The sequence below is a fragment of the Sinohyriopsis cumingii genome, chromosome 3 (genome assembly GCF_028554795.1).
Source record: "Sinohyriopsis cumingii isolate HCF-2022 chromosome 3, ASM2855479v2, whole genome shotgun sequence".
Classification (NCBI taxonomy): domain Eukaryota; kingdom Metazoa; phylum Mollusca; class Bivalvia; order Unionida; family Unionidae; genus Sinohyriopsis; species Sinohyriopsis cumingii.
In genome coordinates this window covers 94,591,516-94,618,982 of record NC_142963.1, presented here as the reverse complement: position 1 = coordinate 94,618,982, position 27,467 = coordinate 94,591,516, and the positions used below count along the sequence as shown (strand labels likewise).

Below are 27,467 nucleotides of genomic sequence, written 5' to 3'. Positions count from 1 at the left end.
TTGATATACCAAATAATGAAAAATATTGATCACGAATAAAATGGCACCTTCAGTAGAATATCAAAATAAAGTAGTATAGGCGGGTAGAAATATGGGGTACATTATAACAATCTATATTCTTTCAGATGAGCTTGATAATATAAACGTGTCTGTGTTATGGTGGCAACCGCTTTCTGTCTGACCACTTATACAGTACTAAGTAACATTTTGTATAAAGTTGTCGACAGAGTCGCTTGTCGAAAGTGGCACAAAATTTTGTCAAAACAATACAATGATTACATAGTATCGTTGACAAATTTGTTGGCCATTAGGGTCTGAGACGTCAATTAAAAACATATGATTCCTCACTTGGAAAATAGCCGTTGTTCTAATCTGTAATCATTACAAATAAACTGCGATCGGTACATATTTAACCTTTTCCTAAAAGGATAAACAAGAAACCTGGGATCGCATTGCCGCCAATGAGAACTAGTTTCGCACGCCATGCCGATGGAAAGTCACAATTTGAATATCGTCGGCCTTTTCTTTTGTAACATATGTGCTGCTCTCCGCCAGACCTGATTCACCACACCCATCAAACTTGATGGTATTCCTTCAAATTTCCAAGGTTCTTTCCCGACCTGACGAAAATGGTCCAGCGATAGTCCGCGATAGTCCGATAGAAAGAAACAACTGGCACAAAAATACATTCATTGGGCGGTTTTGCAGACTCGCTAACAATGTGAAATTTGAAAATAAAATCTTTGCATGGGTGAAAAGGCTTGTTAAACTTCAGCGTAATGCTAGTTGTGTATATGAGTCCTTATTTGAATCAGCAAAAATCAAGACTGTGCATTGAAAGTAGTATACACCATGTGACGTCAAACAAAAGATGCAAAGAAACTAGCACCATGTATATAAACTAACAATTAAACCATTGCATATGAAATCATGCAAAATGTGTTTCTTTCATTTCGGCGTACATGGTCTAACGCTGAGAGATCGAATCGATAACCCAGCATCTTTCACCCGTGTCGTCTTTCGAAACGTAAAACATTTGTGCATTCTTTACAAAATTGAATGTCGAGTGAACGTAAACTTTGTAGGAATGTTAGAGCATGTTCTATTACAGTTTTTGCATATTGCCCTTCTATTTATCTGTTTGCTACTAAAATAACCTGGTATTAAACCTTTTTCGAGCTCTTCTCCATATCAGCAGACGATAATTGATGCAACCGACTGAACCATTTGATAGGCTGAATTCTTTATCAAGAAGGTGCCTAGGTTGGTCTCTTAAATGCATAGTTTTTTTCCCACAACAACTGGAAACAAAAAATGGTGTCAACATCTATGACTGCATATAAAACTTCTATTTGGTAAAGAATTACTTGTAACATATTTTAATTTTACCTTATTCGTTTTTGTAAATTTCAATAACAGTGCGTTAATATAAAATTTGAAAATTTTCATCGTAATTAGATCTAAAATATTGCGCCGCAATGGGCTCTTGAATATTAATTCAACAATGTAGAATGCTTTTGTTGATATGGGAGATAGACTGTACGTGGAAACGACATTCGAATATTTGACCAGACGCGCTAACGGTAACTCTAACTCGATAATGTTTCTGAGCTTCTATGTGTTTTACGTGCATGTAAAACGTCTATTTTCCATTCTCTTTTACATCACCATCACGAGAAGAAATCAACTCTGTGTTCTTTTGTCGAATGAGTCTAGTTTTCCTCGGACTTGATTTAATCTCGGTATATCCCATGCTATTCATGTTTCCCAAATTTCGTATTTTGGGGATCTCTTGCTGTGACCTTTGGGCATTGACTCTTAAACAAAGTTCGTACATTTGGAGGAAACTGCTTTCTATGGTGGCAGCAAAGAAATCTGAAGAGGTTTCCGAACATGACTTAAATGAGGAGACGCAGACGACAATTTTGTCTGGCTGTGGGTTATAGCAAACACCGTATCCATCCGGAACGACGGGGCCATACCCGCAGAGAAACGAAGTGGTTTCTGTGGGAACCTGGAATGATTTAAAATGCAGTACAATTATCACACATATTGTAGATTTATTTCTTGGCGGTTGTTCTTTTAATTTTAAGTATTTGAATTTGATTTTTTTATTTTACTGCAGTTATCACGTAGAACGTACTAGTCAAATGTAGTTTTTAATCTCTTGTATTACTGATGAAACTCTTTCAGTGATCAGTAAAAAGAATTATAGTGCTGAAGGAACTGTTATACAGAAGAAGATACAGTAACTATCAATGATACGAATGTTTCCTCCCTTCCTGATGCAAATAAACATCACACTTACATAATAGTAGTGAAGTGGGCCACCTTAGCCTCAAGGGGAATTAGCATTAAAAACCACCCTGGGCCTGTTTAGCCTCTATGTAAATTTAACATGGGCAAAAACCCCTGGGCCTGTTTAGCCTCAAGGAAATTTAACATGGAAAAAAATCTTGGGCCTGTTTAGCGTCAAGGGGAAATGGAACACGGTCGGGACCCTATTTTAATACGGTCCCGACCTGATGGGCCTATGGAAATGGAACATGGGAAAATTGAAACAGGAAGAGGTCTCTATTTTTTTATTTTTTTTTAAAATGGGGTAGGCAATGAAAGTCAAGGTCTTTTCGAGACCTGTGAAGGGGCCCTGAAAAGGGCCTTTGGGTTTCTTCTTCTGTTTCTTCTTCTTCTTCTTCTTCTTCTAACTCCTCCACTTCTTTAACCATCTTCTCACTTTTGCCACTATTCCTGTCTTCTTCTTCTCCTTTTCTGGCATCCAGTCAGGATGGCCTAGATCTCTGAACTTTTCCTGAACTTTTATCCAATTCTGATTGAGCCTCTCAAACTCTTCCTTTTTCTTTAAATTTTCCTTATCCTTTCTTTCTTTACTCCATTTCTCCTTTATCTTCTATACTTCTTCCACCATCACTTTTCTGATTAGTTCTTCAGCTTTCTTCAGCTTTTCCAGACCCCTTTTGACAAAGGGCCAATCTGACCATTTCACCATTACTTCCAAAAAACACCTTACTTCTACAACATTATCCAAGGCCTCTTTTAACATTCCAATTTTGACATAGGGAGGATTAATAAACCCTCTCAACTTCTTCACTTCTTCTTCTATTAACTCCTCTATCTTCTCCCTGGCTACTTTTAGCTTGTTAGCAAAGTCCAGACTGTTTCTTATCCTCCATTCTCTTTCAGTTCTTTCCATTACATATTCACTGTCTATCATCCAATAGTATGTTTCCTTTAAGTTGTTGAACAGGTTAGATAGAGCTACCATTTTCTTTTCGCTTATTCCGTAGAATGGCGCGAACGACGAATGTTGTGGGTTCTTATATGAAAAGCGCGGACGTGAAGGAAAACATCCCCCAAGACTCAAATCTTATATTGCCTAGATCATCATTTAAAACGCGCGGACGTGAAGGAAAACATCCCCTACTTTTCTCATCTCATATTATCTACTATCCACATACGCGAAGCAGCAATAAACAAACCCAAAATCTACTATCCACACACGCAAAGCATTAAAATCAAACCCAAATCTACTATCCACACAATCATACGTGATTGATTACAAAACCCAATAATCTACTATCCACACTAACCTACGTGATCGCTAACAAACACACAATCATATACATAATCACATACAATCTTAACAGGAAAAGAGTGAGTGTTTATAAATACTCTACATACACACACATTGGCAAATCGATTACTATTTCTTTTCTAGAGATTGGGGTAGCCCTGAAAAGGGCTGTTTGTTTTGAACTCCAGGGCACCTGGTTAATGGTTGCACCTCCCCGGCCTGGCACCGCAAACGCATCTTCTACTCCAATCTCCGTTCACTCTTTTGACTGGTAGCGCAGAGGGAGGATGATTGGCTTCAGCACCCCATTCCTCTGTGTCTGGTATATTGTAAGTCATCCTCTCTCCTATTTTCTTTTCCCCCTCTTCCCTCTGTCTTCTCTCCTCCTCTTCCTTCTTTATCCTTCCCTCTTCGACTATGGCCTCTGCAGCCAGCTCATTCACTATACGCCTGGTATATTCCAGGTGCATCTGGAGTTCTAGAAGTTTTACAATCCTTGTATTCATTGTCTTGTTGTTAACGAGTCAACGATGGGTAGCCCGACTGAAGACTAGTTTTCAATTTATACTAAAAGCGCGGACGTGAAGGAAAACATCCCCTAAAACCCAAAACTTATATTACCGAGATCATGACCAAACAACGCGCGGACCTAAAAGAAACACTCACTCACCTTTTTATACTGCCCATCACTATTCTAAAAAAATTTCATTAAACAAATAATATACTATCCACATACGTAAATCAGTCAAATCAAACCCAAATCTACTATTCCTACACTTCAAACAACAAAAAACATTATCATAATCTACTATCCACACAAACGTACGTGAGCGCTTACAATGACACACACACACACACACTTTCTAAGCAAGATAAAGAATTCATGTGCTTTTACACGCACTTCTATTTTTATTTAACTTATTATAGGCAATCGATTGTTATTTCTTTTCTAGAGGTTGGGGTAGCCCTGAAAAGGGCTGTTTTTTGCGTGTGAACTTGAAACTATGGCCATCTTTTAGATTCTAAGATTGCGGCTTCCTCTGACGATAGGCTTTCTTCCAGGATAAGGTCTGCTTCTTCGGAAAGAGAAGAGCTCTTTGGTATCGATACGACAGTCGACAAAGCCTCTGTCAGGTTCAGGTTGCTGGTGCTGTTGTTGCTGTTGCCGCTCTCTCTGCTGTTTCTCAAGTCTGTACTTCTCTGTCCATTCTTCTTTCTCCCTGTTAATTTCTTCTCTGAAGAAATCTTCTATCAGGTCTTCAGTGACTTTTAGCATTCTCACATTCTCTATCTCTTCTGGCTTCGGTATCAGACTATGTCTGACCCTATGCAAATTCACATAGGCTTCGTTCAGCTTAGCTAGTCTGGAGCACATCTTCGTAGCAGGATGAGTCGATAATGGATAGTTAGACTGGAGACTGACCCGGTTTTTAAAGTCAAAGCGCGGACGTGAAGGAAAACATCCCCCACACGGTTTTTGAGTCGGAACGTTTAATGAGTGTCATGAGAGGGATAGAGAGAAGTCAAAGAGCATGAATCAAGATTCCTATAGCCAAACAAACCACAAAGGCATTTTTTCTTCAAAACACAACATTTTTTATTCAAAATCACTTAACACTAACAAACAACTATAACATTTTTAACAATAATCAAACAATATAACATCAAACATTTTTTCAAATCACAAACATTTTTTTTCAACTAACACATTATTTTGGACAGGGCTGACAACGTTGTGAATTAAATTGTGATTTCCACTGTTGGAAGTCATTAGGCCATTGATGAACATTACGTTTCCTAGCTTGAGACAAAAGACCAGTATAATGGTCACAAAACCATCGATCTACTTTCACATCGTTTCTAGAAGAAGAACGAGTATCAAAATGAGTTACTAAATGTTCTAAGGAATAGCCCAGGCTGCGATGATGCAGAAAATACACACAATATTGTCCACACACCAAGGAATCTGTGCCTTGTAATTTCACATTATTGAATCGGGTAGTCTGCGCATTTCTTCTCATAAAGTCAATGATATCGTCTTCCAAAGGAGGCAATCCATACGAATAGAAATATTCCACACATCCTTCTTGAGGAAAGTAGACGGCTACCCAGTGGGTTCCTGGGAGATGACTGTCGTCCGTGTTGATCACATAAGCTTGATGGTCTTGAGGTTTGCGATGAGGGAGTTCATCTTTAGCACAGACGACAGGATTCCAAGAAGCAGTATACGAACTGTAGTTCAAAAGATAATAAAGTTCCCAGGTATCCATTTATTTATGTGTTTTTTTTCTTTTTCTTCTTCATAGGTAATGATAAGTGATCAATTCGATCCTGATTTTTTTGCATGAAAATGTCTGACAAGTAAAAGGCGTTTAGCTCCGACTTCTTACTCTGGTCAAAGGGAGATTCGATGCGACGGCACTCCAGACACGTTAATGGAGGAGAAGAATGTCTATCCAAGCCTTTATACCACTCGTTCAACACGAATTCTATCTCGATGAGACCCCAAGCTTTGTCCAGATATTCGTCCAACTTTTTTTCTTGACTCAACATCAGACATTTGTCGTGTTGAATTTGACTGGGATGATCCTTGTGACATCCATAGCACTCTTCCTTGATCATGTCTTTCATTGTATCTGGCAGGACTGTAGCAAAACAGGAGACTAAATGGGCTTCTTGTTCTGGCCATCTTGACTTCATCATGATGACTTCTTCGTCTTTGTCTTGGGATTCTTCTTCTTCCACAGTCTCCTCACATTCCATGTCCAAAGTTTCTGCAGTAGGTAAAGCGGGATAACAGTCTTCCATGGTTTCTAATAATCTAGAATGACTTCTCTCAAACTGTTGATTTCTATCGTATTATCAAATTCTGCATACAGGATGACGTTCACTGCGTGATCTGGAGGTGGATTTGCAAACTGAAGTTACACACGAATCTGACCAGATTTTATAGGGTGGAAATGTCTCTCGTCGCTGCCTTGGTCTGGAGTGAAATCAAAACCTCACAAAGCATAGCCTCCTGCATAATCGTCGTACGAAATACCGTGACTGGTGTTGGTTCCTAACTGTCCGGTGGCTTCGTACAGGGACAAGTACGATCTCAAATAATTCTTCGCGACACCAAAGTTAGGCTCAAAGGGTCGGGTACACAAGGTCTTGCCGTCGCGACTGACTTCGATCTTGGACACATTGTAATGTTGAAACTCAGAAGGATTCTGATCGTGGGTTCCGCTGAAGGCTGAATTCCTGACGATACCAACGAGCAAACGTTTGGGTAACTGTCCTTGGAACAGATGATCTTCGATCATAGATCGCTGTCCAGCGGGAATGGTGAACGTTTTCACTTCTACGCGTCGTATCGGATACTTGGCGGTCGTTCTGCTCAACGTGTGACTGACGTCGTTTCCCACTTTAGGTAACACTTCCACACGACGCACGTAAAGTCGGGCTTCTTGAATGATAGTTTTGTATTCATTGGCATGGGCCATCAAATGGAAAGCGGTCTCAGTCTCAGGCGGACATCCACCCCTTTTAGCAAATACTTTTCTTGTAACCAAATGTCCAAATGCAAACGATCCATCAGTTCTAAACTTCGCCCTTGCAGAATTTTCTTACGACGGTCGTTAAACCCCACATTGTGAGGATTGTCATCTTCTGTCAGGACTGTGTCGCTAAACGTGGCTACACCTGCCGTGTCAGGTTTCCATACCACGCAAGCATCCAGATGAATATTCTTGGCTTCTTTTCCGTACGTCAAGAGATTTTCCAGGTAGGCACGATAAGGGTAAGTATCCATGCTGCTGCTGACCAGTTTGTTATTCAAGTACAAGTCCACTTCGCTGAACAAGGAATGCATGAAATTGTTGACAGGAGCTACTCTAGCATCGCCTCCTGGATTGGTGTTGTCCGTTTTGATCACTTTCACTTTCAAGTACAGGTAACTGCTATTCAGATCGATGTAATCTTCGGGGGCTGACCTTTGATTTCAAACTCGATGGGAGCGGAATCTGTCAAAGAGGAGAGGGGGTGAAATTCCACCCATTGGGATTCTTGCATCGTCATCATAGTGGGTGGCATGGCAAACAGATCCAGTTCCGACTTGAAACAGGCGCAAGACTCTCGGTGCATCATTTTTCTGTTTCTCAATACTTTAATAATCAAAAACGTCTAAGTCTCGAACGGTTCTTCTTTTCTTTGTCTTTCTAGCTTTAGACGTGTGAAGTCTAGTGAAAGGGTGTTTTCTTCGTCGTCTTCTTCTACCGTGTCCTTGCTGTGGCTTCAAAGCGGGAATGCCTGACTCGGTAGGGTTCAGGGCATTTATAGGTGTTTCTCGTCGACCCAAAATGTCTTTGCCCGTTTGCAGCAAGACATTTTTGCCTGCCCTCAAGAAGGCTTCTTTGGGGTTTTGTTTGTCGATGATGACATTTTGGAGAAATTCTTTGCCTTGTGTCGGTGTGGCATCTTTCAAGGCGTGCAATCCGCGTGTCACCATCGGTTTCAACACGGGAGCCACCGAACGAAAGGCCGATTTTAACATATCTCCTAAACCGTGTCCTCGCTGTCGAGCAACCCCTCGGTACACTGGATGCTTGACTTGCAACTCGTGAGAGAACCGTTTTCGAAAATGGAGTTTCACCGTGACGTTTCCTTTGGTGAATGGAATATTTTGTCCCAGATCTCCTTTTATAGCAATGTTGACCGTGTCCAAATACGACTTACTGACAGGCAAATAATGACGATGTACAAATTCGCGGTGTATGTGATAAGTGTTTCCACCTTCCTCGTCAGCGTTCGTGACAGAATCCACTTTGAAAGGAATGACACGCGGTAACGGTACGGAGGTGTGTCTCACCACGTTGAACTCCACCACATCGGAGTGTCCCACCACTTTGTACTCCACCACATCGGAGTACACAAAGATCAAATTCAGTCCTTGGTTCAGTTCTACTGGGGAACGAAATAACTTGCTAAAAGAATCGTTGTCGGAAATGACTGGTAATTCGTTTTTCTTGAGCAGACCATCCTCATCTCCGTGTCCCAACCCAACATGTCAAACAGTTCAGGACAAAATAAAATGGACATGATTTTACCCCCCTCAGGAAATTTCATTAGGAAGCGACGAGCTACTTTGTGGTATTCCAGAGTGACACTTTTCTGAGACTCTCCAATCACGACATTAAACCTGGAAGCAATGGTGTTCACCAAATGTTGATCACTCAAATAATAGCCTGGAGGAATGAACAAGTGATAGGTGGTCGACTTTTGAGTTTTTGTGCCAGGGGTTTTCTTATCATATTTGACGTAGGCATCCAAGTACTATTGCAATGGCTCGTCATGAACTTCCACCGTAAAAATAATTTGATTGGGAAGGACATTGAGGACTTGGGTCGGGTGAATGATTTCCATTAAAGCCACTTCCCAATGGGCTTCGTGATCTAAGGGGATGGCCTGAGGTAATTTGGCCGTGTAACAGCACAACGTGTTGTGGGGAAACACCTCCATGGAACTGTCACTGGGTAAGGTTAAGTAAAATTGGTTGTTAGTGTGACTCATAATTCCAGAGTTCTGTGGCTGTCCGAGGGGTTACTGGAAGTCAGAGGAGTGTCTCCGCTCAAAATGAGGTTGTTGTTGTTATTGGACTGGTGACTGACACTGGCACTGGACACAAGGTTCCCGTTGTTCCCGTTGGAAGAGAATTTCAGGGAGGGATTGGGAAGCAGGTAACCGATGCAACTGCTCAATAAAATGGTCCACAATTGTTTGTCTGCTTGTTCCAAACTCAAATTGGCGATGGCTGCACCGATGACACAATACACCACGAAGATTTGGCAGAAACAAACGATTTCCGTTTTAGGCACACGTTCTCCACACCACACCCACAAGGGTTGTTTCTGTAAATCTTGCAGAGAAGAACTGGGTGAAGGAGTGGTCACCGTAGCTGCGTCTGTGTGAAAGAGCATGATGGTCACTTCTTTTTATAGGCAATGACTTGCGAAGCATCGATCCAGGAATCAAAACTGGGTGGGTATCCTTTCCAACGTACTTTGACTTCTTTGACACGTCGTTTGCCCACTTTACGGGTTCTGCGTTCCAGAATGCTTTCGATGTCGTACACGTCGTCTTCTTTTTTAGTGACACGTTATAACTCGGGCAAATAAAACGTTCCTTTGAGCACTTCTCCGTTCATGTCTTCTAATTTATAGACGGCAGGATGACGGCCATGCACTCGTCCAGTGACACGAAACAATTCGGTAGTCCAGTTAGGTAAGTAACCTTTGTCGAAAGTGCGTTTGGTTTTGCCAATGCGTACCCAATCTCCTACGGCCAACACTCCACCTTTCTTAGGGACAGCTCTCGTCGAGGACGTACCAAACAGGCGATCAGACACCAGCACTTCGTTCTCGGGAGTCACCTCTTGCGGGGCACGTCCAATGCTTCGATGGTAAGATTGGTTGTACGCTTGCACCAGGTGCGGTAATATGTTGATGTACTTCAGAGTGTGGTGATGCGTAAAATATTTCCACATGCGTTCTTTCAAAGTGCGTTGAAAACGTTCCACGATGCTGGCTTTGGTTTCAGGATTCTCGGTGGTAAAAAAATGAATGTCACGTTTCTTTAATTCTTTTTGGAAAGCTTGGTTCAGAAATTCGGTACCTTTGTCCGTTTGCCATTGAAGAGGGTGACGACCACTCTGTTTCAACACTCGTTTCAGGGCTCGCACTAACTCACTGCTCGATTTGGAAGTCAAGGGCACAACCCAGGCAAATTTGGAAAAGACGTCGATGACACAAAACAAATATTTGTAGCCACGAGTGTAGCTTGCCAAATGAGAGACATCGGCTAAATCGGCTTGCCATTGATGATCGATGCCTTCCACTCGGGTGCATCTTCTGGGAAACTTGCTTCGAATGGGTTTGTGTAAAGTGTAGGTAGCTTGTTCTTGTAACCATCGTTGCACTTGAGGTAAACGGAGACTTTTCAGTCGCGTTTTGGCAGCGCGATACAATTTTTGAACTCCTGCGTAACCTGCAGGATGGGAGGGATCGTAGTAAATGCTGGCTAACACCTTTTCCATGTTTTATTTGTTTGTTAATAAGGCACCCACTCTTCGAGGATGCTACTTTGGGAAGAAAGGGTGGTTTGGAAACGGATTTACGTGTCCGATGGGCTACGGGAGTAGAAGTCGAAGGTAGTGGCGGAGGTGGCAGTGGAATGGCTTTGGTCTTCTTTTCTTTCTTCACTTCTGGTTTCCCTTCTTTCTTTCTCACTTCTGTCGAAGGAGGAGTGGACATCATCTTTTTAACCCATGCTTTCATTTCTTCTCGTTGGGGTGTGGGGGACGGGGTCAACAAGGATGTTGCAATGTTACTAGACATGGGAACTGCTGACGGTGTTTGAAACACTTCTCGTATCTCATCTTCCTCAGGCCTTCGTGGGGTAGCGTCTCTGGTGACCCCTGGGGATGGTAGTAGTGGTGGTGGTAGTGGTGGTGTGGGGGATGGACTTTTCATCAAGGTCTTAAAATCTTTCAGAATGAGAAGAGCTGTTTCGTCTAAAGCTTTCTGGTGAAAGAGTTGCAGTCGTTGCAAGAGTTGACCATACTTTTGCGATTTTTCTGTTTCGGACAAATCTTGGCGATCCATCAAGGACTGCAATTCGTGTTGTAACTGGGACATCTCGCTAATCTTTTTTTTTTTGGGACTATCGCTTTGTCATAAAGGTGACAATGTTTTTTTCCAAAATCGCCAAGGAATCCTCCCCTATGTTGAGGCCTCTTTTTCTTTGAACGACTGTGTCTTTTCTTAGGGTAACGTCGATGCTTGGCTAAGCGTTTTGTCGGATGACGAGTCTGCCTTTGTCTCTTTCTTTTTTGACGATAGTGACTGTGTGCACTTCTTGGAGGTGACATCTTTTGGAAGTTCACTGATACCTCTACTTGGTCGCAGGTCTTTTTTTTATACTGGAACGCGTCGCCACTGATTGTCTTTACGTCGTATCAACTTCAGGACAGGCATGACACGTCGTGCAGGGGTACGTAACGGACTAAATCGAGCCAATTCTTGCTTGGACAAATCCAGTAAACTTTGTAACATGCCCGATCTTTCTTGAACTTTGATTTTGGGAGATGGTACTTTGTGAGCAGCGGCCACTGCCACTAAATTGGAGGGTCTTGCCACTGGGGAAGTTCTTGGGGTCATCAACGGAGAAGGTCTTGGTGTGATCAACGTCTCCAAGTACTTCTCAGTTCTTGGTGTCATCAACGGAGAAGTGGATGAACCTGAGGCTACCGGAGACGCTGTCACCGTCGTTGCAGGTCGTGGTTTGCGAGTGTAAGGTTGCGTCCTGGCCGAAGTGCCTCTCTTGTTGTCTGTGGGCTTTTCTTTTTCTGGGGACTTTTTCTCTGCTTCTTTTTCTGGGGGCTTTTCTTTTTCCGGGGTGGTGACTGGTAAGAGGAGGGTCCCGCCACTGGAGAAGTTCTTGGAAACACGGGTCTCCTTGGGGACCTGGTCTTGACACCGTGGTTCTTTTTCTTCTTCTTGGAGATACGTTTGGCTTTTTTCTTGGGGAGAACTTTAGGAGCATAATGATCGAATCTTAAGAGAGAGCGAATGATGATCCCTCCTAGAGTACCGTTCCCTCCAGGCTTCAAAATGATTTGTTTTTGGTCTGAGTGTCGATGCGGGGATCGGCCAGTTGGGTCAAAGCGACTTTGTTTCGATCAAAAAAGCGTTTGGTTTGATGAGGAATCTGAATGATCCCTTGCAGTAATTGACGTGCTGTCACCGTGAACCATCGTAAGACTTCTTTGAGACTAGCTTCTAAGACACGAGCTCGTATTTGTGGATTTTTTTCTCGACTGATGCCATACAAGGCACGAATCAATTTGACGGGAAGATGCGACTGAAGGGACGTCATGTTCAAACTGTGTGAGACAGACGAAAAGTGTCTGAGGTTTTTATAGATTTTTTTGAGTGAAGTTAAGTCGAGGACGGAGACGTGTACAGGACAGGCCCTCCGTCTTGACACCAGTGGTGAAACAATGGGGTACGAAATCGCAAATCATCGGGGGTTGTAGGTTTCAAATCGACGAGTAAATAAGCGTGTGGAGTTTGAGTGGCATCGTCGTACGCCTGAGTTAGCCAAGGGTTCCTAACTGTCTGGCTAAGACTTGCACTTGCGATTTATCTCGAGGGCTTTTAAACAAGACCACGTAATACGCATTGAGACTGACGGTGCGATGGGCTTTACTTTGTTGAAACAAATTTTGAGTGATGTAAACGACACTGACATTACGATGATGCCCTTTGCGCGTGAACCACAGTTTAATTTCTTCTTCGTCTTCTACTAACAGTTCGTCGAAAATGACCAAATGGGTTTGACGGGAGTCAGAGACGATTCCGTCATCTTCTTTAGGAATGCCTTCCACAAACACGATGGAATCACTTGACTTTCTCGCAAGAGGCTGTACGCCGATTGCCACTCTTTGTAACACCACACGATCCGTTGAGGTGGTCGATCGATCAAATGATGTTTATGTTTGATCAAACGTTTGACGAATTCTGTTTTGCCTGAACCGCTAGGTCCAGCAATGAGCATGTTAAAGGGATGGCGAAGATACAAAGCCTCCCAACTGGCACGATCTAAGTGTTCGTCGATGACTTTGACAGTGGAGGAAGAGGGAGCAGAGACAGCAGAGGTAGCCATAGTGTTAGGAATGTCACTTGTGACACGAAAACAAACAAGACAAGAGTTTATATACTTTTTATTCAGGACACGTTTATTGAATGTTTTAAACATGAACACGAAAGACAAAAATACATAAAATCCAAAGGCTTAAGTACAACGATAAAAGGCACATGAAAACCATCAACGTGGAATAACAAGTGTCTGTACAACATGTTCTGGGTAATGTTCTGACCAGTTCTATAGGGGGTAAGGTCACAGAAGTGTCCTTTTGAAAGGGTCTTTCAGACATGTCTACGACAGTCCTGTCCTGGGTGACGGGTTCTTCTTCTTCTGGTACTGTCACTAACACAGGTTGAAAAGTAACTTTTTTCCTTGAACAACTCTCGTGCATACTGGGCCACTTCTTGGGTCCAAGCCTCAAAACCCCTTTTTTCCAGTCACGTACATCTGTCCAATGGGGGTGTAAGTCACAAGCTACACACACATCGTCATACACGTCTTCGGTAGCTAAAAGTTGACGAATCTTTTTTTACCTGTAGAGGTCGAGAAGTATCCAGATGAAAACGCAAGGCTTTGAGCAAAAGGAGTCTTTCGTGACCATTTAAGGCCATTTGGGTGGTAAGTACTGTTCGTAAAGAGTCCACAAGGAATCGGCTGGTAAACGAAATCCCAGAAAACAAGTCACTAAGACACACACCACTTGTCGACCCAAGTTGAACGGATACAGTTCTTGTAATAATTGATGGTAATGATCCACGGTTTGAATATGGTCATTGAGTTCCTTCCACGGAATCTGTTCAATCACATGTGATAAAAACCTTGGCATGACAGCCTGTTTTTATATTCTCTTTTTCTGGATGCAATGCACGTACTTTCTACCCAGAGATCTTCGTTCTCCAGTTGGAAATTTAAATGCTCCAAACTGTAACCTACAGTTCAGAGTTCGTTTAGAAGTTTCCTCTTCCACTAAGCAGATTCCACGTAATAGACCTTTGTAATCCTTTAACTCGTCTTCCTCAGTGCGTTGCACTAGGTGAATCTCGAAGTAACCAAAATGATGAACATGTCGATCATTGGCGACCTCAAAGTGTTGAACAATGTCTGACCACTGAAACAATTTCTGACGAATCAGTTCTCTTATAGCATTCAGGTACCAGTGGTCCAAACACCGATGACGTAACGGATGCAACTGTTCTTTACGTTTCACTTGTATTTTGACCAGTTCTCGGTAAATGCGTTCTCTCAACTCCACAGGCAAAGCACGGAAGTTCTCTTGTAAAGTATCCATGAATAGGTCATACTAAATCCTCTATTGTCTGACACAAGAAATGTACCGATTGCACAGACATGGTTTTAATTCATTGTCGAATCTAAATCGTTTAATCACTAATTTACACATTACAATTCGTTCAGAAGTTTCCTCTTTCACTAAGTTGACATTGTGGAAAAGATGTTGGTAATTCGTTAACTCTTCCTCTGGAATTCGATGCAGTAAGTTTACAATGTAGTAGATAGAATCATCAATAGCAAACCAATCCTTTTTAAAACCAGGGGTCGTTGATCAATGTCTGTCCAATGGAACAGTTTCAATTGAATCAGTCCTTGTATAGCATTCAGGTACCAGTGGTTCAAACACCGGTGACGTAACGGATGCAACTGTTCTTTACGTTTCACTTGTATTTTGACCAGTTCTCGGTAAATGCGTTCTCTCAACTCCACAGGCAAGCCCAAAATGTTCTCTTGTAAAGTAATGTTTTTGGAATCACTGGGTGGTGGCCAATAGCCTCGTTTACCTTTGTGACTGATGTAATATCCATTCATAATCAGTCTTCTTATAGTTTGGAAAAGAGCATCATTTAAAAACGGATGAATAACTTTGCGTTTGCGTTTCACTTGAATTTTGACCAGTTCTCGGTAAATCCTTTCTCTCAACTCCACAGGCAAAGCACGAATGTTCTCTAGCAAAGCATCCATGAATAGGTCAGTCCGTACAATTCACAATCTTCTCCTAGAGCAAAAGTAATCCACATAGTGAGTAATTTCTGACCACTGCTGCTCAGGGTAACGTCCAAGAATCTCACTGAACTCTTTTGATGTAAACAGTCTAAAGTAATATAATAGGATAAATGCACACTTGACCCAGAGAAATCTAACACATTGGTTGACTTTTTTCACTTTCCTCTTGTGAATTTCTCGACACAAAAGTTCTACAGTTACCCATTGAGATTTCACTCTGGCAAGTCCCTGCCAAACTTCCTTGTAAATCTTCTCTTGTAGTTCTTTAGGCAATGATTCAATATCGTTTTTGAAATGGAGTTTAAATACTGGTCTCGGTGATGTCCAACATTTGACTCCTAACCAGTCTGGTTTCTTCTTCAACGACATGGTAGGTTACTTCAATGTCTCGGTCCCACTAAGGGTAAGTAATGACAATTCGGTGACCATCGAGCATGTTCTAGGTAGGCCGAATCTTGTGGTTCCCAGTGGTGAAGTGACACACCACAACTGAAGCACTTGACTTTATCCCCTTCGCCCAAGTAGAAAAATCCGGCTCTGGCTAATTCTTCGGGGGTCGGTCCTCTCAGATACTTAGGCCATTTTCCTTTGAACGATTGAAGACGATTTTCAAAGTCGCAGTATTCAGACAAACGCACAGGGAACGAATATTCGTCTTTCACAGGTTCATTTCGATGAGGGTAGGGTGACATGGAGAGGAGTTTACTCAGGGCTGGATGACATCCGTAGGGGGGTAAACGTGAAGGTGGACATTCACCTTTAAAACGAAACCCAGTAAAGTGTCCAAGAGGACGAGCGGCATCGCTTTCGCATCCCTCAGGTTTGACACGTACATCGTCACTTTCCATGATAGGGGTATTGACACTAAAGTTCCCATGATGCTTTACGGCATCGCTAAGGTCACAACGTACAGCATCGCTTCCATCGCAAGGCTCACAATCGCACTCGTCTGCAAACTCCGTTACGCAATTACAATGGTAACCGCATGGACAATTGCAGTTTCCTTCCGGACATTTTCCGTCGCAATGTATGGGTCTTATCCATCCAATATTAGTCACACTAGGGGAAGGTAAAACATTTTTACAATCCCCAAACTGAAATCTTGTCTCTTTCAAAAGGATTCATCTTGTTCGTTTGGTCTTGGTAGTCACAATGAACTATCGATCTTGCCTAGGGTTCCTTTTTATATACAGGCCAATACCAACATGTCCATACGGTAAGGTGAAGTGATTGGGAAGTCGCACTTGCTTCTGGTACACAATTTGGTAGACTTTTTCCAAGGGTCGACTGACGATGTGGTCAGTGGGTAAACGTACAATCTTGTTGGGCTGATAGGTGGTCACTTTAAAGTGTTCATCTTCTCTAGACTGCACGGCTTCTTTAAATATGCCAAAGTTCACCACTCGACTGGTACGATAATTCAGAGTCAATCCTTTCACTTTACACTTCGTGTGCACTTCTCCTTGTTTGTCCCGGTATTCGTAGCCGTAATTTTTAGGACCGCCACTCGTGAAACTTAGAATCTTGTCGTCGGGGTGCTCGTCTGTCCAGGCTCCTAAACGGTCTCCTTCGATGTCAGGGTGCCGGTGACTCGGGTGATCGATGTAAATGCAACTGTCCGTGTCAAAGTAAAGGACACGTTCCCCTAACAGTTCTAACGCTTCGTACAATTTTAAACGAGCATGAGCTGTCACGTAAGCCGCAATGATGACATTTCCAAAGGGATCGGCTTCTACAAAGTCCAGATCTTCTTCGTAATTCACTAAGATCAAATCCTCGCGAACGACGTCCACGTATTTGATGAATTTGGTTTTGTCGTGAATCATCTGGAAGTAGCGGGAAGGTTCTGTCAAATATTCCTTCTTGGGTAAACACGGTCGTTGTGCCATTTTTCCCCACAAGCAATTTAACATCACTTTGGCAAACTATCGCCTGCCTTCGTTTTTGTCGATGTGATCTAAAGTGATGCCTTCTTGTGTCCAGTATTTCTCTTTGAATTGTATTTGGTCTTCGGGAGTGTGACACCAGGAAGGATAGCCGCTGCCTTCTTGTTTCAGTTTCAAAAAGGCATCCACGTAGTCTGAGAAAATGCCTTTCTGACAGGGGTCTCCCTTGTGGTATTGTTGTGTCTTGGGAAAGTGACAAATTTCGTACACTTCTAACAGTTGGTATCCCATGTCCAGAGCTTTAAACAATTCTACGCTGACCCAGGTTCCCGTCAAGGCTTGTTCTTCCTGGGTGTGATGACAAGGTTGGTCTTGGTTGCACGTTTCGGCACATGTACGACACAAGGGAAACATCAGTTTGTCTTGGCAATGGTAAGGTAACACGGGATGGTACAAAACTTTGCACTTGATCAAGCCTTCGTATTGTCGAATGTTGACCAGGTCGATGTGTTCCGTCAGCAATTGTGGGTGCCCTGCAGGAAAGCGACAATATTTGCACACGTAGGGATACAGGGAACACACGTCCAAGTATTTGATTTCTTCTCCTTTCTCTTCGTCGGCTTGGTACATCAAACAGGTGGCATTGGTCCTTCCTCCGTACAAACTATCCCTCGGGTTCAGGGGGTCCATGAATTGGTAACTTTCCACGATGCGTTTAAACTCGGGATCGGTTTTCAAACGGTGATCGTACTCGTGTTCCCACATTTCCACCACTTGGTATCCTTCCTGTTCTAACTTTAGGCGTCTCTGACAAGTGGCCTGGCACAAGTCTTCCATGGTTCGTTGTAAAAACTGATTTTTAGTGCCACGATCAGGGTAACAGACGGGGCATCTGTGAAATAAGCAACCGTTAAACTCGTACACGATCTTGGGGTTTTCTAAGTCCCAGCCATCGACCGAATGCGTTCCAATGGTCTTTTCACCCCCTCCGTTGCGGGCATGCTGAATCTATTTGTCTTCCTTGTCGCACAAGTAATGTAACCAGCGTAGGGCTTTGATCGAGTATTGACGTTTGACATAGTTGGTCGTTTGAGGACTGATGACAGCCACAGTCTTTTCAGGCATGAATCGTTGCCGGTACACTAAGGAACACACTTTGGCAATGGTGCAAGCTTCTTTCAAAGGATCGACCCCTCCGTGTTCCATGAACAGTTCTCGAAATGTTCCACAGCATCGCCGTAAAATGTACACGTCGGAACGACAATACTTTAACATTTCTTCCTGAAAGTCGAAAGGGTCGGAGGCATGGACCTGGTACCAAGCGTAGAAAGCTTCTCGTTGTTCGGTACGCATGTTGTCGGGGTCGTAATAGTGAGCCTCAGGCAAATGGGGTAGAACGGCATGTTGATTGGCTTCCGTATTGAAAAAGTGAGGAAAGTACCCTTTAGCCATTTCTGTCATTCCAAAAGTGTTAGGCATTCGACTCAAAGGCATGACCAAGTAACTCATTGAATCTTTAAACTGCACTTGTTCCACTTGCATGAAAATGATCTTGGCTCCGTTCAAAGTGACTTTAGGACGCTCGGTACCATGTTCTGTATAGTATCTCAAATGAAACTGTCCATCGTATCCGGAGAAATTGTGAGCCATCACCGTGGCATGACGATGACAATCTCCGTAACGTTCGATGTCCTCTTGGCTCCACGTCTTGTCGATGGGGTCTAAGACCCATTGAGCGAAATCGGCTAGCGTGTTCGGTCCCCGAAAGATTTTTTCACGCCCTCCAGGAATCTTACTGCAGTGAGGGCAATGACTGAAAATAGGTTCTTGAATGTACTTCTCGCACGCTCGATGAGCCACGCAAAAATCAGGAATGTGAATGCCAGTCTCTTGCATGCATTCGAAATCGAAAAAGATGAAATTGCTTTTCTTCTTGTGACCGTCCTCTTTCTCTGGTTGGGATTGGTATTTTTGCACGTAGCATTGGTGTTCCAAGTCCACGATTCGGTGACAAATGTGACATTTTTTCTTTCCTCGACAAACGTGTGCCTTGGTATTATTGGTACATAGGCCTTGTCCACACGTGGGGCACAATCCCAGCAGTTGACAAGCACATTTCTGCTGTGAACCTTGCGTCTTCAGATGTTGTTGGTAACAGGCAGGGCTGACAAACGTGCGCAGACAAGCTGGACAATGCACTCGTTCTTGCCCTTCGTTCAGACAGGGTTGAGAGGCCAAACATCCTGAGCATTTCGATCCACAATGCTTGTGTTGCTCTCGATTGTTATAGCCATAGTCACATTTCTCACAGTAATAACTGTATCCCAGGAATGCGGTGATACTGGTAATGGTATCGAAATGTTCATCGTGATGATAGAGGTGAATGTATTTTCCATCCTTAAAGTCTTTCCCTCGAAACAACAGAGGCCCGCTCACTTCTTGAGGGTGCACTTTCAAGGTGTAGCGTGGAGCTAGAACATCTTGCAATTTTTGCATTTCAGGAATGCCACAGAGTTTGTCTTTGGGCAAGCCGGCTTGTTGTAATAGGAGTTCTGCTTCGTTTCGTTGTTTGGCTCGGTCCAATTGTCGAATAGTTTTCCAGGCTCTTTTCCATTCTGCCGTGTCGTTTTTGTCGACATAGGTTCGTCCCACCACGATAGCCCTGGCTAAACACATCTGGTCTTGAGAATTGTGAATTTGGACGAGGCTCTTTTTGGTGCTTCAAAGACCGTTCACCAATAACACCTTATTGCGTTGTCCGGTCCCTTGAGGAGGAGAGACGTGGGTCATGTCCAGTGTGGCTTTTTCGGTGATGTCAAACTGGTCATTAGATTGTTGCACGTGTTGAATCTTGTCCATGACTTTGGAAGCGGTCAATTCTGCAGGGCTGCTAAACTCCATCCAAACAGGGAATTTCAAACCGTCGTGTTGTATGGAAAGTCTCAAGCGATCGTATTGTTTGGGTTGACATTGTCGCTTGAGTGTGGTGAGCAAAGAATCCTACATCTCGGTGATGAACCCTTCTGCTTTCTCTAACGGTACGTCGGACTTGAAATCTTTAAACTTTACTGTGTATTTGTAAGCCGTGGTTCTAAATTTTCTAGAGGGACGCTTTTCCGTCTCTTGAATGGAATAGTATTTTTCAGGGTTGACTAAGGGTGGTGAACTTTGTTTAGACTAAAACTCTCTGGGTTTGGATTCTGGTTCACTCATGTCTTCTTCAAAATCACTGGCATGAATCTGTGCCAAGACTTCAGCCCTGGTACGAGGCGATAGATCACGTTTCTGCCTCTTACTTTCTTCTTCTTTCTTCTTGAATGAATTGGATCGTTTCATCTTGATAGCAAAAAGTCAAATGACTAAAGTTTAAACACCATGGGTTACTTTATAGTCATGGCAGACCACCTTATATAAAGGGCATGTGTCTTGTCCTTTCACTATTCATTTCACTCTCAAACCGAGCACAACGATGGAAGAGACTACACAGATCGAACGTTTCATCAGAGCTTTGCGAGGGGTCATTAGAAAATTCTCTTCAGACCAGTCGAAGGACTACTCTCCTTCCTTTCGAGATAAAAGTCAAGATACTTGCTATATCTGTCGGAAGAAAGGGCATTGGTCTTCAGAGTGTCCAGGTCGTCAAAAATGCAAAACAGGGGTTAAAAGAGACAAAAGTCAAGATACCTGTTATTATTGTCAAGAAAAAGGACATTGGTCTCCAGATTGCCCTAGGAAACAAGAGGAGTCAGAAGAAGAGAGGGATTCTGGAGAGGAAGAAGAAGAGGAAGAAGAAGAAGAGGAAGAAAGCAGACAGGTGAAGAAAAAGAAACAGGAGAAGAAAAGAAGAAGGGAAAAAAGTGAGGATGAAGAGGAGGAAAAGACTGTGACGGTGAAGAAATTAAAAAAACAGAGAGAGTGAACAATGAGACAAAAGAAGTCTATGAACTAAAATTCTCCACGTGCGGTAATGAAGGTGGCGACGGTTCCGGAACAAATTGTTGCGAGGTAAGAAAATCCACAAAATCCCAATTCACCTCTTCTGAAAGTAAGTTCGAGATCCCTTGGGTAGTCTCCACGGCTGGTGCACCCCAATTTATCGTTTTCTGAGTTTCCGTCATATTGAAAAACTGTCGCATGGATTGACTGCGCACAGGCGCTAGCGAATCTATATAGGACATGTGACGTCACAGACTGTTCTCTTCGGATTGGACGTGGGCTGACTGAATTTTGTAACGCGTGTTTGGATTGGTCAATGAACTCAATCCGTTTCGATCCTTCCTCTCCCTATAAATAAGCGCAGTTCACTGCATTCCTTCACCTATTCTCGGCACCCCAAACATGTGGACCGACGTGCAATCATCAACTCTTGTATCTTCCATGATGTTCCGGACGGTCGGTATGATGTATGTCCGATCCAAGTGGACAGTTGTCCACAGGACAGACACCAGCCTGTGGATCAGAAGAATAAATGTGGAGAGGCAAGGATGCCTAAAAAGGGTTCTCATTTACGGTCCTGCAGTCAGGCGCAGCTTGAGGACAATAAGAAGACCAATGCGGTGCCCTCTGTGTTAACAATAGGGTATGTTAACATAAACCCAAAGGCCCTTTTCAGGGCCACCCATGTCTCTCGAAAAGATCTTGACTTTCATTGCCTACCCCATTTTTTTTTTAAATAGGGTCCCGACCCTGTTCCATTTTCCCTTGACGCTAAACAGGCCCAAGATTTTTTTTCCATGTTAAATTCCCTTGAGGCTAAACAGGTCCAGGGGTTTTTGCCCATGTTAAATTTACATAGAGGCTAAACAGGCTTTTTAATGCTAATTCCCCTTGAGGCTAAGGTGGCCCACTTCACTACTCATAATCTAATACCAAAGAAAAACGGAAACAAATTGGCGCACCCTGAAGCGTCTACCTCACGTGATATAATCTTATTTTGTCAGCTTCTGTTGAAATATATACTACAGTAGATCAGTAACTGAAAAAGAGAAAGATGACTTGACGTCTTTCAAACCTCAATTATTTCACCTTAATATATTTCATAAGAACAAAACTTTTCAGATGAAAAACTCTTTGTTCGTTTCAAAATCAACCCGTACTAAATTAACAGGGATATTTGTTTATTTGAAACAACTGTTCAATTGGTTTTCTTTTTCACTTAGAACATATTGCAATGCACGGGAGGGAACTTATTTAGACAGACAGTACCTGTCTAAAAGAGTTATCCTCCTTATTTTCTTCAGAGTATTGCTGACAAAGTTAATTTTTCATAAAACATTACGTTTTTAGCATTTATATACTTTTAATATTTATACATGGATATCAGTTAACCTTTATAAGCAAGAGATAGAAAAAGAATTATCGACAAAGTTAACTGGTAATTTCTCATTAAAAATGATATTTTTTCTTTTGTATATTTTTTATATTTATACATGGATATCAGTTTAGCTTTGGAACAAAGAGATGGAAATATAACAAGGATGGGAAGAAGCGTAAATCATGAAAAAAGACAGGACAGTTACATTTGACAATGATTCATGACTAGAACATAAGAGAATCGTCCAATACGGGCCAAAAGATACAGGACATTGATATTCAAGCCCTGCTATCGCCGTCAGCCACCACTTCAAACGCATTAAGTTTTGAATGAAAACAATAATGTAAGGATCATTATGAACAACCTCGTCAAAAATATGCATCGTTTCACAGTAATTTATAGAAATATCATAATATTTATTTGTCCAAAAATCTATTCGGACCATTTTGGCTGTTTATGCGATCGGATCGACTTACCTATTTTGTAAATAGCTGAGGTGGTACGAATGGCAGCTATCGGCATGTATTCGAGGTTTGATCCGAAGGCAGGAAATGACAAAAAATACCAAACTGTTTTGGACTAATTCTATCTAAAACATGACAGGATGTCTGTACTGTACCTGACTGGTAGACAAGGAAAAATGGTTGGAAATCTTGTAAGCCTCGTCTGTGAATATGTCTGGTGTTGGTATCCCCAGCTCAGTCGCTAGTTCCCTCAGACCCAGCAGATGACAGTCTATACCTTTACCCAATATGGCCTTCAGGCAGAACATGAAATATTTGGTATCATAAAGTGACATTTTGTGTGGTTAAAAGTCTTTCAGACCAGGTTGGCATTTCATTAGAATAAAAATTTATTCAGTGGCAGATAAAAGCTGGCGAAAAGAGTATGTCTATAAACCAGTGGCATGTGACTTCGGTGCAAATATTATAAAGCTAATGAGATGAGATTAAAAGTCAGAGTTAAAATAAATATGTTCTTTTAATGCCAATCCTAACTGTTTGAAATAACATGTATGGCCAACGGAAATAGATAAAAAAAAAATGATTTACTTCAAGGTACACGCAAAGGAAGCGTCATAGTATGTGGCATATCTCACCTCAGAATGTTATAAAAACTGTATCTCACCTCTGTCATAAATTTGGTTTGCCAGTCCATCGCCTTCTGCAATAACTGAAGTTTTTTTTCGTCCTGAAAGAAAAGATGATGTGTATATTGTATATGTCTCATTTTACCGTGAATAATTGATTCAATTATTCTAGTGTGTTTCTACTACTATGAAAATGATGACGAATTATTGCAGTTATCATGTTTCATAATGAAAGCAGATTATGCCTTATTGTATATTTGATAATTTTGAAAATAAAAAGATTATGGTTCATTTCCTGTTTTACCAAGATAAAGATAATTCGTCCGTGCCACGCTTTACCAAGAGAAAAAGATGATCCATTTGTGTCACTTTTTACCAATGAAAAGATGATGTGTGGATTTCATATTTTACAAAGAAAACTATGATGCGTTTATTTCACGTTTTTCCAATAAAATGATGACGCATTTATTGTATATTTAATGTTTTATTATATACAATATCATCAATATTATGAACTAAAAGTAATAACTTTAATCAGCCAAGAATCACCCTAATGGTTTTGTATCGGTGGTGCTCGCACTTACTGCGAACAAAACCAAATCATTTTGTAATGAAATTCGTATGTGTACAGATCTCATATTTTTCTATAAATATGTATTTCAAGAGGCTGTTTCTGAATTTTAAAAAAAGAATAAAGAACAAATTTAATATTATAATTTATCTTGCCAAAGGGCTTCATGTATAACCAAGATATATTTTCAGCTGTACATCAGCAGACACGTTAAAAACATGAAAGTGGTTATTTCTCTTTTACTTCCTCTTTGGTAAAGGTGCAGTTACAAAAATGATTCCCAACATTTCGAGCTAAATAATCAGGCTTTGCGTCCAGAGAAAAAAGTCTTACCTCCAAAAAATAAACGCTAATCACCAAAACTTAGAGAAGACCTGAACTATTACATGTTGGAATGACTGAGAGAATCAAGCATCAACAGTTAAATAATGACAGTTACAATGATTGGTTAAGGACTCATAGTACAACAGTTACATAATACTGTTTCAATGTTGTAAAGAACCACATTTCAATTACAATGACTGAAATTTAAAATACTAAAATGAAACCTAGCTTGACCATCTTAATAGAAATATGCAGTAAGATAATGCATGACTGCTCATTACTGGAAGAATCATGGCATGAAAACACATTACTTATTGAGTAATGTTATCAATCTAGTTACATATTCATTTGTTCTGCTCTAGGGAATGCAAAAAAGTTCGTATTCTACAAGTTGAGATACTATAGATTGATTCTTAGACTTGGGGTTGGTGGGTTGTGTTGGCTTGGTTTGCTAGAACTCCTTGGTATAAATTTACGTTTTAAATCTAGATAAAATTTGGCATTACAAAAGAAATAATATTTATCTTCTGTTTTTGGCTTTTTTTGGCCACACAACATACATAATAGTTGATGAGGAGAGATGCCATTATTGCGTGTTTATTTTTAGATAAATTATGGCGGACCATATGAGTCTGGCTAATGTATTTATTGTATGGGTATGTAAATCAATGGTTAGATAAAACTGAGAAGAAAAAGTATCAGAACATTTATTATAATGAAAAATTTTGAATACCAATCCGGAATTAACTTGTCTTGAAGATGTTGCCTGAAGCTGAGTTAAAGTACTTTTTCATCTTTTTCACAATGTGTATACAAAAAATCCATATCTGAATAATGTGCCTTTAACTTTCGTTAAGTCGTGTGACTTTACATGGCTCATTCAGTTTTTTCGGCTTAATATAACATTACCTTGAATATAAACTCTCATCCATTCTGAGCAACATAATCCACATAAAACACTAGAACAAGTGGTATCACTCTCAAATACATTTGCAATAAGAAATAAAACATATAGACAATCTTTCACATTTATCCTTGTGGTAAGAGGGATTATGTTTGTCTCGAATGGTTCAGAAATGTAGTACAAAATCTGTCCTGTACATTCATTGCAAATTGCACATGAAATACCAACAAGTTTAATATGGTCTGATTATCAAATGGAATGGAATGGTTTCAATAATTTCTGAAAACAAAACCATTGATTGCCTTATCGTTTTTTAACAATAATTAATGTATGTAGAATCTTGTTCGCTAGAATTGCGAGAACTTCCTTTGCTTTTGTTCCAATGAGTTTTTCACACAAGTATTGCACCATGTACTTAGAAGGCCTGGACATGTTTAACCGCCTAATACCACTTCCCCTTACTCCTAACAAAGCCATCATTTCTGACTACAATATGTTTGGTTTTATCTAATTTGATACACATTCCACAATTTTCGCAGAATGTCTCGACAACATTAATATGTGATTTCAAAGAGCAGACCGTACCGTCACAATGTGCAATACCATAAGCATTAAATAGAGCCATAATATAAGATATTTCTTGTGTAATAAATATACCATTTGGGCAAGTTTTTAAGAAGTCTACAACCTGATCAATTAGAAACAGATTGAATGAAGTGTGTTCAGTACACAACATCGATTGCTAAAATATTAAGTAAACCACCCTTTCATCTGCACACATAAAAGTGGATTATTTTACATTGACATTAGAACTTTCAACAACTTTTTACTGATGTCTATGCTTTCTAAATGACCGACCATTTGCTTTTTTGAGAGGGGTTTGGGGACCTGTGCTTTATTAGAAAAATAAGTGTCACTGTCAAATAGCTTGAATCAAAGAATCTTGTGCTATTTATAATTTAATAGAACCAGTGGTATCGTTGATATTTGTTTTAATTATTTGTGTGTGTGTGTGTGTTGTTGTTGTTGTTGTTGTTGTTGTTGTAAATATTATTATAGCGTTCATTGCGTGCTCCGGTAGTTAATAGCGTCGTCATCAGCAAGGTGAAGAGCCTGCAGTCCACCGTGGAACTTTGTCATTGGACAATTGTTCACAATGTGTGACATGATCTGCAGAGTTCCACATCAACAGGAAGAGTCAGTGGACTAATCCTATCGGACAAGGTTGATTGCACAACGACCCTTTCCTGTTCGAAAGCGGTTCAGCGTGGTCCACAGATGACGTGAAAATTCATCTATAAACGTTTAAATTATCTTGACGGAAGAGAACAAAAATGTCCCGCCATGAGAATATACAGCCCCTCCCGCCCGTAGAAAATGGTTAGTCCCCAAACAAGTCAGTGATTTGACATTATTAATAAAGTCAAAAGTCTTGGAAGGTTTATCCAGAAACAATAAGCTATAAAAGGAGAAAAATAAATACAATTGAAACAATGTCTTACTAAAAACGAGCTTCCTGCATGTCTATTTTTGTCTGATTAGCGAACTTTTATAATATTAGTCAAGAGAGAAGCTATCTGTCGAACTAAGTTTTGGTCATACGGATAGCCACATTGTTCTGACCTACGTCCAAGCTGATTTCCAAGTACGTAAAGCATGCGCTTCGAAAATGCAAGCCGTCTTAGACCAGATACTGGAATATATACTAAAAGATGTGGTTTATTTTATCGATTATCTCATCAATAAGACGAGGATTATAGGAATGAACGAACGCAATGTACTTTTCCCAAATCGTTATCAAAAGAGCATTCGAATTTAGGAATGAAGCATAAAAAATATTAAGATTTTTGCCTTAGTTTTAACAATTTATTAAACTAACTTTTCTTTTTGTATTTATCATCATTTGACCAAATCTATGTGTTGTTCATTATCAGTTACCATCAAGGTATACCTATTCCAGATAATATTTACTAATATTCAAATTTGCATGCCAATGAGAGAGAGAGAGAGAGAGAGAGAGAATAAGGGAGGGTAAGACGGTCATAAAATTAGGAATTAAAATATTAATGATGAATGCCAGTTT

At 41.1% G+C, this 27,467-nt stretch overlaps 1 protein-coding gene across 1 annotated transcript in view; it reads right to left on the bottom strand.

The window, feature by feature from the left end:
* LOC149803317 (choline O-acetyltransferase-like) overlaps positions 1–27,467 on the bottom strand; it is an 86,035-nt gene continuing 58,568 nt past the window's right edge. The window contains 3 exon segments of the mRNA XM_089953914.1: positions 1–2,014; positions 23,115–23,252; positions 23,624–23,686. Of these exon segments, the coding sequence (XP_089810040.1) occupies positions 1,643–2,014; positions 23,115–23,252; positions 23,624–23,686 (573 nt within the window). The 3' untranslated portion in view covers positions 1–1,642.